The following is an 18,965-nucleotide window of genomic DNA, read 5'->3' on the forward strand; positions in this document are numbered from 1 at the left end:
ACGACTTGGAAAGAAAGTAGCAAAGTTCTGAATGGAAACATGTGCTACGTCCCTTGCCAAAAATAACTTCAAATCACAAGTTTCAGAGATTCACTAGAGCCTATCCTCATCATATAACAAGCACGAGATTGAATAGTGTCGTACTTCTTGATCATGCACAACTATGGGACTGGGGAGTGGGGGGGAGGGAACTATTGTTTGAAACGTGCGCTTGTATACCGTGTGTTGTTGTTGTGCTCACTTTAGTAAAACTAAGCTGATACTTTCAGAGTTATCTTGGTGTTATAAATTACAACTGATTTGTATGTTGTGGTGTGTTATTCTGTGATATGTGAAATGCTGCATCAAAAATGTTTCATACATCGTCATCGCTTTAATTATTTGTGATTGACATATTATGACAAGTGGTAAATTAGCTGAAGTTAAATAATGATTAAATGATAAATACATTTTATTATTTATTTAAAATAACATTTACAAAAATGAGAAATTATATCATATGATAAAATAATCATACATTGTGTATTACTTGGTTTAGATTTCTCACGTAAAACATTTCACTGACGCGCAGGAAAATGTGTATATGTGTGAAGAGGTTTTCTGCTATCTTATGTCAATAACTAAATGCGTCTTTATTGCAGATGTAATTTTGCTCATAATTTTTACTGTTTTGGTAGGAATTTTTCAAAGTGCTAATCGTTCATTCTGAAACCTCGTGGCACGCCTAAAATGATATAATTGCATTTAATTATGTTATGAAGTAAATATAAAGAGTAATTTAAAAAGCAGTCTCACAAAGCGTCAAAATCGTACGCTTGCACAACTGATACATTTTCTATAATTAACAAATATTACTGATTTTCAAAATGTGATGTTTATATATATATGTATATAAATTAATTTTTCAACACGTGCATAGGAGTTAAGTTTCATTGCAGCTATCATCTTGAAGACGTTTATTCCCTCAATCAAAGATAGCAAGTTTTTTATCACTGCGTATCAGCCGCTTAACTCAAGGTAAAGGAAAGTTCGAGGATTAAATCGATGCGCATTCTTTAAAACTGTGTACGTGTATAAGTGGTTTTGTAAGAATGAAACGGCATGAATTTTAACTGATATTCCTTGACCCACATCTGGTTTTTCTCTGTGCTGTTTATTTCGGGATATCTGAACCACAAATAATTTTAATAAAACATAGGTTCTAATGATGATGATGATGATGATGTAGATGCCATAAAATACAAAATAAGTAGAATTTAAAACATTCGATGAACACAAAATAAGCTCCACTAAATTAATTAGTGGAGCTTATTTTGTGTACCTCGAAATCTTTAATATGCAAAGTAATATTTTATATTAAAAGTACTTGAAAAAATTGTTTCAGAAACGGAGGGGGGAAAGTTTCAAAGTCATAAAACTCGTTTCCTATTTCTACTCTGAAATGGAAAGCAATTTCGCGCACCATAAACAAATTGCGCAGTGTTTTTGTTGTTTGAGATGGTACGCTATTAAACGAAATTATATTCTTATTAGATCTTCACTGTGCCACTCTAGTCATACAACACGATACAACTATAAAAAAGCACTTCTCTAAACAGAACATCCCAGTAAAAATAATGAGCAATGTAAATGTAAGACTTTGAAGAGGAATTTAATATAAATGATTAATAAAATAAACCAGTGCTAAATAGTAACGTTAAATAATATAAAGGAAAGACGACGAAAAATCATTTTTACATTGTTTAGAAATAATAATTGTGATATTCAACAAGTAGAATGTGTTGCACTCTGGTTATTCTTGTTCTACAAATCCCGGATGTAGCAAATGCGGGACCAAAATGAAATCATTTCAGTGGTGTCCCTAATTTAATATGGAGTACAAACCCGAAAGACCAGACAACATACTGAAAACGAGTGGTGAACAATTACATCTCGGAATTCACAACATGCGCTCTGTCAGAAAGTGGATACGAGCTCTCTTCATCGTCAGCATATCAGCATACAGCTATTGGATAAGGACTAAAGACTGTCAAAGAGTATGAACTAAAAATTTAATTTATTATACTTTATGACCCAGAAGTATCTTATTTCATAATTCGGTGCAGGATAAATAATGCTGGATAAAAGGTCCTTGAACTAGATATTGTCTGAATTTTTTCTACTCTTCAGTTAGCATCTTTTCAATTTCTAGGTTTATCCACAGGACCTCTGAAATACTGTTGATAAACCACATTAGGATGTGGATATTGCTTAAGATTTCAGATTTAGTATTTCCCCTGTCAATGATTTCTTTATACGTTCATTTATAAAAGAAGATGAGTATCAACATTAAAATGCTTAAAGCAGCTATCTTTAAATTAAATATTTGGATGACTGGTTTTGATAAATCATTAATGAAAATATAAACGATGCATGAGTGTTCACTGCCGAAATTAATCTGCTTAATTTTTGAGTCAAAGGACAACCTTCTCAGCTTCGAAATACGCGAAAGTACTAGAAAAGATTGAAGTGACTTTTACTTGTGAATATGACAACAACAAGACCGGATTGATTTCTTGGCACCATTAAACGCCAATAAATAAATAAGTAATAATAAATCCTATAAGGAATATATTCGCCTCAGATGCCCTACTATCAGAAATTATCTGCGCAATGATACCTTGAAAAGTACAGTGTCGTCGTACATATACTTTCCGACGGATGATCGCAGAGCGCCTTATTCTGAATGGGACTGAAGCCGTGTTGCCATTACTGCTTTCTAATACATTTCGCAATGTATAAACTCTGATGCGGCTTTTCTTTTACAGGCAGGCCTTATTCGACCACGTGACTTCTTTGAGGAAGACTATTTTCTTGTGGAAATAAGAAATTGTTCAAGTATCTGCGTAAAACCTCAAATGTTAACGATCTTGTGCCTGCGTCTCTGAAGATCTTCGCCTCAAACATAAAACGATGTCCACTGTGGATTTCGTCGCTGTCGATCCATAAGGGATCGTTTATTTACGTTTTCTGCCTAAAGGTGCATTTTATGGAAAGTTGGAGAAAATGATTGCTCTTGATAGCTCTAAGGCAGGCGATCAGGTTTGCAGCAAAGGACTTACATAAGCTTCCATTCTATCTTCCTTCAGTCTTTTGCATTTGGGATTTCAGCTTCTTTCCTGGCAGTATATTGCGTGTGATGCTTGATAGATCATTTAGAAAGTCTACTCCCTTCGTTTTTTGGCCACATTTAATTCAAAACAATCCAATTTATTATTTGTGTAACACTGACTGCATTTAGCGATTCCAGTTGCTCGCTAAACGAAAACGGATAGCCAAATTGGCAAACCTTTCGGATTGTGAAAGAAGTCGTTTACATCACACAAAATGTAAAACGAACTGTTATTCATCTGCACTTTTAAATATATTACCTAAACGAGCACAGTTTGTTCCCTTCGCTCTCTCTCGTGTCCGATTGGCTATGTATGGCAGATGTACACTTCTGATGCCAATCACTATCTTTCACTCGCTGTTTTATTATTTAATAATAATAAGAATCGATTGGCTTTAAGCAAATACAGTACAGTAAACCAAGTTATTTCCCATTTTGCAATTCGCACAGTACTTTTTTTTAAAAAAACCATCAACATTAGTACACTTGTTTATAATTGCCTGGAAGAGGAGTAAAATGTCCAACCGAAAAATTCTACCATGATGCAGTGATCGTGGTGACTACTACCATAAACCATGGCTCATATCTCATTCTTATTTGTAACAAATACTTTAAATTCCCTTCGCACTCACTGTGTGAACATTCCCGCAATGGGGGAATCTATAGTGAAGTAATGGGATATGTGTCCATGTTTAAAATACTAATTCTCACGTCGTTTAAAGTCATAAAAAATGTTTCACAATAGTAATTATTGAATTTTTCTTTAGGAATAACTTATATATATATATATATATATATATATATATATATATATATATATATATATATATATATAAAAGAATTGTTTCTTTAATTTTAACTATTAAAATTTGATGTCTGTGTTTGTCTAGTAAAATTATCACACTTTTGCCACAAGTTTAAAATATGGCATTGAAACTTTTTATTTTCATTCCAGCTTGCAACTGCAATTTACATGCCAGAAGATGTCGGTTCAACATGGAACTTTTCAAGCTTTCCGGGAGAAAAAGCGGTGGGGTTTGTCTGAAATGTCGCCATAATACTGCAGGGAGACACTGCCATTACTGCAAAGAAGGCTACTATAGGGATACCACCAAGCCAATTACGCACCGCAAGGCATGCAAAGGTAAGAGGAAAGACATTTTTGATAACGTTTTACACGCGCTAATGGGTCAACGTAATTACATTCATTACAAAATTGTAATTTTAAAATTGAACTATTAATGACGACGGTAAGCATGATACTAATCACTGTGCTAGGGTCGAAATTCAGCCAAACAAAATGATTATTAAGATAACAGAACAGCAACATTATTCGATATACGAATTTAAGTTCCTTGCAACACGCAAGTGGAAAAACTTTAATACTAAAATAATTTACTGATAACAGGTTTTTGATTTGTACGACTTAATATCCCCCCCCCCCGAAAAAATATCCTTCTGTTACCTAAAACCTTTTACTGCAAAGCTGTGAACTCTACATTTCAAGGTTATTATTGCGCTTGACTTAATCATCTGGTACGTGTCTGTGGACGACACTCCCGAGCTGGATGTATCGACTAATCTTTCTACAACAAAATAACATTAGACAACAAATTTTATTAGCGGCAGTCTGAGAGTAGATTAAGGTGTTATTAATTTCGCTTGCATGCGATCCAAAAAAAAAAAAATAATAATAATAATAAAAAATAGAGGGTTAAATTCGTATGAATGGTTTCTAGATAGTCTTTTTTATTTTTATTTTTTTAAATTGGTGATTCTCCCTTTTTTTTTTCAGAATTTAAATTTCGATAATGCTGTTTGAATTTGCATAATATACTGTATTGTTTGTTTATTTTTTATGTTTTCTGCACATGCTCTATTTCTGAAAATCATCATCGACCTTACAAATAATCCCAAACATATAAATAAACTTTAAGAGAAAGCACCACTCTCTAAGGTAAGGGAAAAGCCCCTTCCCGTCAGATTAATGCTGTAAATGGTGCCTCATGCATGCTTATGAAGTAATACTTAATGTCACGAGTCTTTCTAAGACAGAAATCTTCCCGTAGCGTTTGAATTAAAGTATGTGAAAACACAAAATATTGAATTTTTGTTCACAATTTAAGCTTATATTTTGGAAGAAATTTTGGAAATTTCGAAATACAAGAAGAGAAAAGCATTGTTTATATTTATGAAGATAATAAAACTTCGTTTTTTAATTTTTATTTGTTTATTTTTTATGAAGCTTTATTAACTTGATGCAAAATAATTCCAAAGAGGAAATTTCCAGTTAACACTGTAATAAGACTGTACTGTCTGATAAGAGCAAAAGCGTAAAATTACGCCTGCGGTAGATTTTTCACAGACAGTGAATTGATTAAACATTGCCTTTATTATCCTGAATCTCGAAACAAAATCAGAAAGTCTAGATATCATAAACAACATCAGCAAGTCTAGCGATCATAATTAGTTATCGGAAGCTATTGGCAGTACTAGCATTGGTTCCTTTCCATGCTCCCGTACTATGTAGCATAAATTTATTTCTGATGCGTGATACAACTGACAATATAAGTTTTTATTGCACGCCCAAGACTTATAGCTCAACTTAGTTAAACTGAGTCTATTCACAATCTACTCCGAGTTCAGGAAATAAATAAGGAAATGACTGCAGACAATCACAGAAAGGCGAATTGTATAGCAACACCCTTCGTTATTACAACAACGGGCCTAGAGGCTTTTTTTTTTTTTTTTGGTAGAGTTTTTTTACTCCCGGAAATTCGTGTTTTTTATTCCGTAAAACAGCAATCCCACCAGACTAAGTACGCAAATGATGAACAGACGCGATACTTACTTGCTTCTACCGTAATCCTGTGTAACAATAACGCTTTTGCTATATGTATACATATTGACTTATGTAGAATTATGTATTGACTTGCACTACGTGCAGGGGCAAACTTGACTTACTTGTCTGTTTTCTTACTTGGGAAATAGGATTAAAAACCAAGTTTATATAAAATTACTTGGTATCTTGAATATATATTGACTTATGTCAATAAAGACAATCTTGGTTTGCATAAACGATTAAAATAGGTCAATTGAAACGACAAATTTTAATAGGGTTCGCATATATCAAACTTCATTAATCGAATCGCTTAGCACAAAACGGTCCAATTATAGTGAAAGAGTGATATATTCTTTCACTATAATTTTTTTTTTTTTTAATTTCACCTCTGCTTCTAACAGACGTAAGCAACTCTCACGAAAACAAAATTCGTCGAGTCATCCCAGATGGTTCCAGTAGCAAAATTAGGCAAAACATTTCAAAGCAGTCTCGTAATATGTCACAAATAACTGTGTAGAGTAGATATGCCAAAAAAGTACGTGGGGGAAGGGGTGTTTCAGCAGTTACTATAAAGTTTAGAGTTAACTATTGTAAATAATGAATGACTTGCCTTTTTTATTATTATTTTATTCTTAAACTTATGTTGAATTGATTCAATTGATTAAACTTGCCCAATTTAAGCACATGACCATTTAGATTCTCCTACTTATTGCAAAATATAAATTCGCATTCATACTTGACAAGAAATCATATTCTTATTTTCATACTTATTTTAGTCACGCATGAACTAACAAAAGTTTGCACAAGAAATCTTCACTCGTGGACCACTTGAATATAAGAGGGCAGTACTGTATTATTACAATACATATGCAAGAATGTATTGTATTTGATAATATGGTGATGCACTGTTTTCTTACTTATTTCTGGCAATAAGGACTCTGTCGTTGATTTAGCTCTCAGGATCCGCACTGGACTGGTTCTCGCTGATAAGATCTCGATGAAGTTTGAAATAAACCGATCTAGGTAGGAATCTTTCCACAAGCCATACCATACTATACCATACACATCCGAGAAGAAAGTATTCTGTGCATTATTGTGAAGTACTTGATGGGAGGTCAACTATTCTCTAACGTACTAAGTAATTCAAATGTTTGTCTGCTCCTGCAGACCAGTAGGGTTCTTCCTTTAGAAAACTCGAGCTTTTAACCTAACAACTCAAAAATGTCCACCACAGATACATTGTTTCATGTACAGGGCAGGCTCTACGGACGGTGTAAAACGTTCATTTGCACGGGACAACAAGTTTTTTGGGCGGCAAAATTGTATTTACTTTGCGTTTGACGAGTATACTCGTGTTCGCTTGATTTTAATTACCCATGCAGATGCACGTTTTCAGAATAAAATTCCACCGTTAAAGGGTTAATTGTCTCTCTTTTTCTGTAAAAATATAGTTTATGATCATTTTTCATTAACTTATGAATTTTCATTAACTAATGCTACTATTTAGAATTTGCAATCAGACTTGTTGAAACCTGGCTTAACATCATGGCTTTTAAGACGTCATTAAAATAGTTTTTTTAGGCGGAAGGGGGGATAAAATATGTTATTGCACCGGACGGAAAAATTCCTAGGGTCGGCCCTGTTCATGTAATATCATCACTCAGGGTTAGAAGCACGATATGACGGCGACTGTCCGCCGCACTTTTATGACCCTTAAGTCCACAAATCGCCGATAGAAATAAACCCAATTAATCGATGACAATTAAGAGTAGAGACCAAATACCTACTGATTTGGGTGAGGCTGAAAGAGTTCCCCTTTCTTCCTTTGGAGAATTCATTCATTTATTTATTTATTATTGCATTTCTATGAAGTTCTTGCATTCATTGCGTGAAGCCGCTCCGCAACATAGCAAACTTCACTTCATCAATTATATGTATTTTGTCTTTATTAACAGACTAATTTGTGGAAAGACAGATCTAAGTTTAAGGTAGAGACAAATCCATCCATTCCGCTAACTCACCATAAATTGAAATAAGCAATCATGAATATTCCTGACATCAAGAAAAGATTTAAATCCAGATCAGTTTTCATTTAAAAGGCATGTATTTCATAGCTTTCTGACTTTGTTATGCTACAGAGCCGCTCCATTTTTTTTTTTTGTTGTTAAATAAAAATCTATTTTAGTACCAGTGACTGTTCCATAATTCTAGGAATGTTACTGACACTTTCATTTCTCTCTGCGTAAAAGAATGTTCATTCTAGAAGTGGCGGCTAATAAAATAACTTTTTAGAGTGAAAAGAAACCCACCCGTACTTGCAATTATACTTTTGAAAAATAAAACCTATAAATCACCGAATGACTATCGCATTTTTATTTTACTTTCAACCAAATTATTTACATTAATAATTTGCATTAAATAATGCCTAACTGAGTTGGCAGAACGAACAGCACATCTGCTTTCCAAGCAATAGGTTGTGGGTTCCAATCCTGTCGTAGGTTTGTCGTGACTTGTTTGTCATTATCATCTGTGAATATCTTGGATTGTTGCGAATGGTGGAAGATGATTTTCGTCGGCGTGTGGACTGAAATAGTTTTATCTTGGTATCTAGAAGGAGAACCGGATTATCTTACCATTAACCCACCCGACGTAAATTGGTTACCTTTCTTGAATGGGACTCGCATCATGGGCGTCCGCAGAAAGTTTTCCGGGGGAGGGGTAAAGCTTGGAGACAAATAATTACATCAATAAATTTTTATTTAATTGTTTAATTTTTTTTTTCACAAGTAGATTATAGAATACAGTATTACGTCAATACAAAAACACATATATAATGTATATAAATTTACAATATAAAGGAAACACTAATTATATATATAATTTCAATAATCACGTATCGTATAAGAATTGAATTCTCCGTCTATCGCTTGAAACCTATTGATGACATTTTCAATAAATTTCTTCTAGTTTCTTCCTATGCACACTAATCATACATACGCATAAACCTGATAAGCGCGTTTCTGAGATAGTGGACCTTAACCATGTTTTCACACGTTTCAAGGTGCTGAAACTTCTTTCAATTGTACAGGTCGTAAACAGGTAATGTCATACCAATAGTTATTGACGAATTAATAGAAAAGAAATAGTCGCTATGTTCCAAAACTTCTGGTAAAGTTTGGAGATTATCAGTCGAAGGAAAATTTTTCCTACCAACCTGTAATAAAATTTTAAGACAGACAAAGCAAGCCATGGTCGAGGGTGTAAGGTTACATATCTCAATCACTTTTATTACGATTATAATTTGTGGAATTTTTTACTCGATCCTGGGGTCGAAAGTGTCCCGTTTGCCCCCTCTGAGGATGCCAACGACTCGCATAATATATATATATATATATATATATATATACATATATATATATAGCAATTTGTAGTATTAACTCGGTACTGGGATATGTTCATATTTATATATATATTTCCCCATAGGGCTTGCGACTTGCAGGCACGGGTGTATATATGTGTGTGTGTTATTTAGAGTACTTTTATCTTTATCTTCCTACCATCGTTTACATGAATGTATGACATAAATTACTTGAAAATATATGATGGCTAAGCGGCTGATATTTTTATGTTTATTCTATTTTTTTGTCCTGGGGTAACCGATCGATATTTATGTAAGCAAATACCTGCGAAGCCACGACAATTTTTCTGAAGCTATAATGCAGAAGAAAGATCGTTCTATGTTCAATTCGAGTCACCTACCAGATGTACATTTTCTGGTATTTTTCACACGTGATCACAGTCGATTCTTGGAGCAGTAGTTTCTCTTTCTTTCCATGAAGAGAATAGGATTTTTTAAATCCACGAACAAGAATACATGCAAATAAATACTAGTTGAATAGTCGGCATTGCTTCTTATTTGCACGCCGTGTTTATATTCAGTCTCTCAATAGTGAAAGGTAGGGAGTGGCTGGCGGCGTACAAAACAGTATCGTCTACTTATTTTGGAGGATGAAATGACATTACAGGATTTATGTATACGGAGACGTACAGATAGGTTAAAAAGTGTGTGAGAGTTCTAATTTTTGTTATAATATCTCATTGATATATTTCTAACTTTCATCTGTTTTATTCTATTATTGCAGAAAAGGCATTGGCCTGAAAAATGTAACCATGCATTCTTTATCGTTGATTATTAATTAATAATCATTGATGAGTAACCTATGATATAATCGATAATCATATAATAATTAATAATCTTAATCTGTTTTATCGTCCGTCAGAACCGCTGATTTTATAATGCTATGAAATTGCGGATCAAAATCATGTTTTGAAAGGTAATCAAAAAAGTCAATTTTTTAAGTGTGTGTGTGTGTGTGTATGTCATTCTTAAATTATAGTCAAAACATCGATTTATGCACACCTGTGATAGCAGTAACCTGAAAAGATTGTCAGCAAACATAATTTATTTAGGATTTGAAACCCAGTGAAACTTGTATAATAATTTATTACACATAGTCTGGCTCGTAAGTCACGAAGAGGTTTAAACATTTAATATTTATTTATTTATTAATTATTTTTATTATTTTTATAACGAAATATAGAACCTGGAAACTTTTTTATTAGTTATGTTATTCCCATTTTAAACCCCTTCGTGACTTATGGGCCACCCTGTATATTGCTAAGTAATTTGCGCAAACGTTAACTGATCTGCTTATGAAATAAATTTTAATAGATTTGATGGGAGATTTATTTAGTACTGTTTAACACGACAACTTATTTAATATTTAAATATAATCAGAATAATGTGCGGTACGGGCTGGATTACTTTACCTTCGAATTGTAGACAAGTCCTAATGAATTGAGAGAGAGAGAGAGAGAGAGAGAGAGAGAGAGAGAGAGAGAGCAATGCTCTATTAGTGATTCTTGTTCTCTGCCTCATGACCATGCTCACTAATGAAACAACTTAAATATTCTCCCTGAAGAGGAGATAATGTAATAAAAGACCGACCCGCAATTCTTGGAACCGACAGGCCGCCAATTGAGAAATCTTTTTAGAGAAATCCACGACTAAATTCTTCGCCATTTCCAGAGAAACCGAGGTTCTTAAAATATTTATATATAAAGTTCTTCCTGAGAGATCAAAAAACTTCATAAATTAAAGGACTTATACGAAATGCGTTATGCGAGAACATTATGTTGAGTTATTTGGTGTTAAATATCATTTTCTTAAGAAATTTCTTTTCTTAAACAGGAAGTTTATTTAACTGAAGATCCTTCAGTCATAGAGTGAAAATAATGTACATTGAAAATATATAAAACAGGAATTGAAGAATGCACTGATGTTTGGGGAGAGTGAAAGACTACTAGCATTACAACTATTTTTAATTATGATTATAATAATATTAGATTCCGAAGATTTGCAATCCTTTCTGTCAACGGCTATTCCAAAGCTCCTATTTCAGTTGAAAAAGCAAGACCAAAAACGTTTAGGTTTCCCAGTAAACAAGACATGCTTAGAATCTTGATCCCTGACATGAGTATCCTCGCAGCTGTTCTGTCAGCTTTCGGTATAAATATGAAGCAAAGTTCTACCAAACAGGATGTACAGTATATCCGAGCAGTTATATGTAACTAAACAGTTGTAGGCACGTAATTCGTCTTTTAAACATAACTAGATCTAGTTTCTTGAGTCTTTTGTCCTTGATCATGCGAAACATTTCAAATTAACTGTGCACAGATGGCCGATGATATATTATCGAACAATTTTATACTATATAAATTCCTCCTGTCTATCGTCTAAAATAATAAAAAATAAAAAAACAGGAACTTCGACTAATATAACAGAAAAAATAAGGACTAATATTGCAATTTTGTAATTTTGGTCGCTGAGTATACACAATGTTTTGGATGGTGATAAAGCGATACAAAGATATTCCATTTGACACTTTTGTTAAAGGGATGGAATGATATTATATTTCATTTTTTCATCTCTCCGATCTACTATTCCTCTGATCATCTTCTTAATAAAATTTGTTATTAATAACTCGTCCTATTCTGTAGATGAAACACTTTTGATCCAGACAATCTCTCTATATAAAAAAAGATAATTCCTGTATATAAAAAATGCAAATCTCATCTCGGTTAGGCAGCCAACACTACTAAAGGTGTGGTGGCTCTCTTTGACCTTGAACAACTGTCCCCCAGTCATGATGCTGGGATTGGCAATAAGAAGAGATGAGAGAGGTTCGTAACTCAAATATTTTTTCCTGTTAATGATTATTATACCAGTAATGACGTCAGTGCTAGCCATAACAAGTTATCGAAATGAGAAGGATACTTCCTTTTTTTAATGAAAATCAGTCAAGCCGCTATGTTTTTCGTTTTAAAGAAATTTGGTTATTGAAATAAAAGTGTCAAATAAAGGTGTCAAAATGCATGTTTCGTTTATAAGAAAATTTTGTAAATAGCAGTTCTCATATAAAGAGGACCACGTGTACAACGATGTATTATTGCCCTTTGATTTCACGAAGTAAACTGGTTATTTATAATAAACGGTTGCTTCTAAAATGTATATAAATTTACAAACCATAAAAGTGTAGCATTTTTATAATACTTTACGATTTATTTAAATGAACTTAATGCAAGTATTATTGCTTTTTGTGTTATCGCGATTATTAAACAAAATAACGCATTACCGACGCCAGAAAAAAGCAAATTCGTACTTTCTATATTCTCAGCTACTATGAATTTATGGTTAATTTTCATTTTTTATATCATCATACCAGCAAATACATTTGAAATATACAAATAAAATTCATCCAGTTTATACGAATAATAAACTGCCAGTACCAAATTTCAATCTAAACTACAAGCTGAGTATTGAACATGACATTTGGTAATTTTCATAGCTCGTTTGTCATCATTCATGTGTACTTCAGTTTAAACGCCCTACGAACTTTACTGTGAGGCGAAAAGACTTGAAATTCGGAACATCATCTCTCTTTCTGTCTCTATCTATCATGAGCATTTCGAAAGACTTTTTTTGAAAATCATTTACCCAGTGGATAAATGGGATTACTTCCTGTTCTTACAGATCATAATATATAGACAGATACGTATATTGACATTTGGATTGACAATATTAACTAATTTAGAATCGGGTCAGAAGGTAAAAGAGTGATCAGGAATAATTAAATTAAAAAAAAAAAAGACATAGTCTGATGTGGCCAGCTAGTAGTTAATTATTATAAGTAACTAGTCCGAGTAATTTCCAGGTTCTTACAATTCGCACTAGTTATTTGTTTTATTTTATTCGTTTATTTTTGTAATGACTTGCAAATGTCTGAAATTTGGACTTTTTCTCTGTCTCTGGTGAGTCTTATACTGGGGAGTATTTGCTGAATTTGTGGCATTGAACCGAACGGTAATGCTCTGTAGTCATACATTTTTTATGGTGGTTTACTAAGATTCAGAAAACCACTTTGCTCTGTGTATGAAATTTTCGCGTTTACCGTGCATCTGAGGATAATATTAATCAATGTCTGAAGGAATGCAAGACATATACATTTCACTGATTACATTATAATATAAAACGAATAGAAATCTTGTTGCTTAGAGTTTTCTTCAATTCCTAATTTGTCTGTATACAAATTCAGTTAACAGGACGATTTCTGTTCATAATAAGAATTATCCCATATCACGACCGTTGTAAAATAGCTCATCAAATACCATGATTAAAACGGAATCCTGGATTCGCATTTTCGCGGATCCGATTAAGGAGAGCTATGACATCATTTGAGAGGTCCTTCTGACCTGTTTTCCACGACGCTTTCATAATAAGCTATACAATGATTATCTTGCAATTTGACCACAACCTGCTTCACTGGAAGCAGGTTGTGATCAAATGCAACAGATACTGATCGCCATTAATAGCAATTCTACGTGGCTTTTTATGCATGGCTTCTGAATGCATGGAAGAGAGAAAAAGTCAAGTGGGAACGATTCTTTATTTCCTAGGTCTGGTTCAAATCATACGATATTATTGGATATCTATTTTAAATCAGGGGATATTCTCGTTTAAAATATTTAAACGGGATTATCCCGCTGATTTATAATTTCTTTTCTGAATGTCAAAAATTTCAAAGTAAATTGCACGCTTGTTCATTATTATATATTTTAACTTAAGAAAGATCAGAGATTTTATTAAATAAACATATTTTATTTTAGACGAATAGTCAGGAATTTATTTATTTCTTTTCTTTTCTTTCTTTTTGTATGTTTTGTGTCGCCTATTATGAGTCGAGAATTGGTTTACGAAAAAAAAAAAAAAAAAAAAAAGTCACCTCCTTCTGACAATCCTCCCCACCTCTTGCTTTATTGAGTTATTTTACAAATTTTGTAAAATAGAAAATGAGGTAAACATTTTCCATATCCCAACAGCGATTCTCATAATAAAATTTTATTCATGATTGAATGATCGTAGTGATGACAGCACATGTTTTCTTACATAAGTCAATTAACAAAAATCAAACATCACTGGTTAATTATCATTAAATCTTTGTATAACCAGATTACAAAATATTTAATGATATTAAATTACTTTTTATTTAAATTACTAAATTAAATTATCAAATTAATTCTACTGTAGGTGTAGAGTTCTTATTTCATCATTGCCTAAATTAGAATTTTGATATTACCGACTACCACAGATGGTTTTCATTTATCAATTTACATTGTATAGTTGTATTACCAATATCTTGTATATGGAAGGTATAAATTTAAAAAATAATAATAATAAATTGCAAGAATATTTTTTACACTTAAATAAACATATTTTATTTTAGACGAATAGTTCGGCTTTTTAAACGTTAATTGTTGAATGCGGACAGCCGTGTGCTAGGATTAGGAAGAACTAGAAATTGACAGGTACTAGTCTCAACCCGCTATGTGGTATTCTGCATACCCGCCCTTTCTATCTCAAGACACTTCTAGGATTGCCTTGCTATGTAATTTGCGTGTATTTGCTCCAACAGCAATGATGTCTTCCAAATATACTTTTCTTTGTTGTATCTTCAAAAAACTTTTTAAAAATCTTTTTATTAACAGAACTGAAGCAGTTTCAGGAATTACCCTTTCGTGATATTAGTGCCTTTTTTTCCCTTTTTGCGACTGTCAAAGCAAACGTTCATCCTTTGAAAGGATAATATTCAGCAAACGGGTGCATATAATTTCGTTTCCTACCTCCTAGTGTAGTAAGAAAAGTTTAAAAGACCTTCATCCGAATGCGTTGTGTCTCCTGACAGCCGTGAGTGAACAGAGTGGATTACTGCAGCCATAAATATTTGCGCTGCCCACAAAGCAATAATATCCCACACTGCACCTTTGTGTAGGCGGCCCTCCTATTTGCAGATCCTAGAGTATGGAAAGGAAACCTCTTCACCACGAGCTCTGCGGCACACGTAGGTACAAAGAATGAATGCGAGCGGAATACTGGGGATCATGGTCGTAAACAGTAGTGTTGGTGTAGGGCTGATTCCAGCTAAGCGCTTTCCCACGACCACAAGCACGTTCAGATTGCAGTAGGCTAACCTATGCAGTGCAACAGCGTAAGCGTCAAAAATTAATTCTCTACAATTATTAACTTCTTATCGAATTTACGATTCGTTAGAAAATCATATCGATAAATAAGTGCATAACATGAAAAGCGTGCTTATATTCATGTAAATGAAATATAGTTATTTTCTTATTCATAAAAACACAATGAAAATTGTTCTTTCATACCTAACTGAACTTTCCTTTTGCTGAAAATTTTCCGATTACTTTAAAAAAATAAGCAAAGGATAAACTAACAGAAGTGCCCCCGTAGCTTAGTCTGTATAGACGAAGCCCTTTGTTCGGAAAGACCTGGGTTCGACGTCCCTGCAGTGAGGAACCTTTATCTGGTCTCTTTCGACTAAAGGTGAGTTAGCCGATCTCATACGGAGGTAGGAAGTTTTTTCACCCGGATACTCGGAATAGGCAAACCGGCCCTGTGAACACACACGGATCTACAGCCATAAATACTTGCCCTTAGAGGATGCAGTAGAGGAGTTACCTTAGTCACTCCTCTGCTGACTAAGGTAAGTAAACTAAGGAAAACTAACAGATTCGATTAATTCCTTTTTCGTTGGAAGGAAATTGTCTGTCTGAAAGGATTTCATTTATTATGATTTTTAATAAGGCATCATAGCGTATAGGGACTGTTCTTTTCGCTTCGGCACATCTTCGTCTTGCATTATCATCTTCATTAACTGGGAATTATGATCGGTGGGAAGAAAAGTTTGCCATGAAAAATGAAAGATCGAAATAATCCGAGAGCCTCAACTGATTTATACTTTTTGGGTCGTTCAATTTTTGCTTATATCAGACCTCCCAAAAATGCAAAATTAAAAAGTGCATACGTTGGATGTCAGGTTATGGATTGCTTTTTTTTTTTATTTATTAAACTTCAGTACTTAGCTGTCATTACCATATTAGCAATAGCAAGTCGTACAGGCAAAGGATGCAGCCTACATATAACTTGTAAATGTGTACTATACTGAACAATTCAATGGTTTAGAAATAACCGAAATGAAATACAATTACTTACGTTAAAAAAAAGAAAGAAAAAAGCTTTTATTTATGGAATTTTCGCTCAGTGTACTCTCAGCGCCTACCCATGATTGATAAATGTAACAACAGCATAAGCGCAAATGACAGAAAGATTAACAATGCAGGTATAATATCACAAATCGTACATATTATAGTCAGCTCTAATTAAAGCTAAAGTGCTCGCATGGTTTAAGGAAAGCTAAAAATGCACACCCTTTATACTGATTCTAAATGAATGACAAACATAGTGTATCAAAACTGTTCAGATTTGAGCTTTATAATAATGCTTATCAAGTTTCCTCCATCAATCTTTCCATAAGGAATATGCTCTCTTGTGTGAGCCTTAGTCTAACTAGCAAGTCAGATTTGTGGAGGTGATAACATCGATGGCATGTCCAGATTTCTCTGTTTCATGCAGTTCCAAGATTGTCCAAAGTGAGATAAACTTTAAGAGAGTCTGATGAACAACAGAAAATGCATGTAGAAGAAATGGCTCCTTCGCAGGAACTGAAATGTAGAAAGCTTAAGGAAAGGACGAAATGAGTATTGAAGGACAAGAGTTGTCCAAAGTATGTTAGCGATGGTCCAGAGATTCCGTGGACATCAGCGGACAGCTAGAGGGTTAACTTCTTCTTGAGTGGTTCAAGACGTAGTACTCTATATTTATTTATATCCTCACTGAGGAAAGTATCACTACAACCATTAGATTAAAAAAAAAAGTTTTATCAAGTTTATTTCGTGTCGTAAGAAATTCTCCGTGTTGTGTGGCTAAGAGAGGCATCCTGATGAATTATAGTGTCTATAATGGAGCATTAGAAACAAGACCTGTGTGTAGGAGTATGTCTTCTGCAGAAATTAGCACTGAAGGCCTCCACTGGTAGGCGAAGCATATGGAGGTCTAAAGAAAGGAAATGTAATTTTACTTTCAAATATAACTTATTTTAGGATGAATAGCAGAAAACTGCCAGGCGATTTTGCTTCCCTGGTTGGCCAAGTGGTCAGCATGCCTACTCTCCACCAACAGGCTGGCATCTTAATCACATGCTGAGACCATTGACTCGCAAATATATTGGAGGCTTGAAGGATTCCAGTAAGCGGACGGGAGTCTCACAATCATGGCTTGAAAAAGATCCATGTTTGGTTTCTACAGCAATGTTTTCGGATTATAAAAAAAAAGAAATAATAATAATAACAAACATATATAAATGGCATGTAGAATTGATGAACTGATGTAAAATGATACCTCGTATCATTCTACATCAAAAGTGGTTATTGTTTATCAAACATCTCACGCACCAAGATGTGGATATGATGTGCATTAAGTTTTGAAAATTGTGATCATTCCCGCAAAGTACATATGCCATCACGTGCACATTGTTAAAACCATTTTAACTATGGTTTCCATTTTTTATGTAGTCAAGTTCTTTTGTAATTCAGCTTATGTTAACAAGCTTTCTCGAATGGGTGTACAAAAAAGGGTACACGCAAGTTGTACGGAATTACAGAATTAAGTTTCTGTAACTTTGTTCTACAATCGGAGCTACTTCAAACTGTACAAAAGAAATCCATTATTGGCATTTTCTTAGGACGTCTGCATAATCATGGCCTTATCGTAAACATTTAACTCTTTCTGAATAAGTGGAAGGAGCTTCCATCTCTAACTTATTGAAGATGAATAATCAATTAATTAATCTTTCGTATCCTTTGGGATTTGGTAGACCAAAATGTTTCTTTTATTCTACAACATGTGATTACCTTGTCCATTCTACACTTTCAAAACTTAATCCTGTTTACACACTTAACCTTTTTTTAACAAGTTCCTTCACACAAATGTCATACATTTTTATTAGCATGCTCTCTGTAAAGCTTGCTGATCTGCATTTTAATTGAGCCGTACCTGGATATTGAAATAAAAATTAAATACAATTGCTTTCGCTAAAATGTTTTGTTTCAATGTATTGTGAACTTCTTTAGTTAATTAATCTAAGTGCGGAATTAAAATGAAACAAACATAAATGACAGATGGTTGTAGATATGGCATCAAAAGTTGTAGGAGCAGATTTTTTTTATGTGACTCCCACCCAAGGAACATTGTGAAACTATAGTAGATTAGTATCATGGATCAGCAAAGGTTCAATTTTATTTTTATTAATTTTATATTTTTGCGTAATCGTAAACACTTACTCTGAAGACCAAACATGGAACTTTCTTTCAATCCACTTCAGCACTCCATTAAGCAGTGCAGTGGTTTTCCGCTGGGTGATTAAATTCGCCTTTTTCTTAAACACATTCACAAAATCCGATGGCGAAATTGAACTGCTTTTTTTTTTTTATTATTTTACC

The 18,965-nt window shown here is 33.6% G+C and overlaps 1 protein-coding gene and 1 long non-coding RNA gene across 2 annotated transcripts in view; one reads left to right on the forward strand and one right to left on the reverse strand.

Annotated features, from left to right (window-relative positions):
• The window catches only part of LOC150102932 (netrin-1-like), a 178,203-nt gene that overhangs the window by 126,064 nt on the left and 33,174 nt on the right, over window positions 1-18,965 (forward strand). The window contains exon 2 of the mRNA XM_090397348.1: window positions 4,107-4,295. Coding sequence (XP_090253474.1) covers window positions 4,107-4,295 — 189 coding nt within the window. The remainder of the gene's footprint in view (window positions 1-4,106; window positions 4,296-18,965) is intronic.
• The window catches only part of LOC150102933 (uncharacterized), a 134,659-nt gene that overhangs the window by 105,295 nt on the left and 10,399 nt on the right, over window positions 1-18,965 (reverse strand). The gene's annotated exons all lie outside the window — the stretch shown is intronic.

This window comes from Typopeltis vanoorti, chromosome 9 (genome assembly GCF_054136105.1).
Source record: "Typopeltis vanoorti isolate ZY-2024b chromosome 9, IOZ_Tvanoo_1.0, whole genome shotgun sequence".
NCBI classification, from domain to species: domain Eukaryota; kingdom Metazoa; phylum Arthropoda; class Arachnida; order Uropygi; family Thelyphonidae; genus Typopeltis; species Typopeltis vanoorti.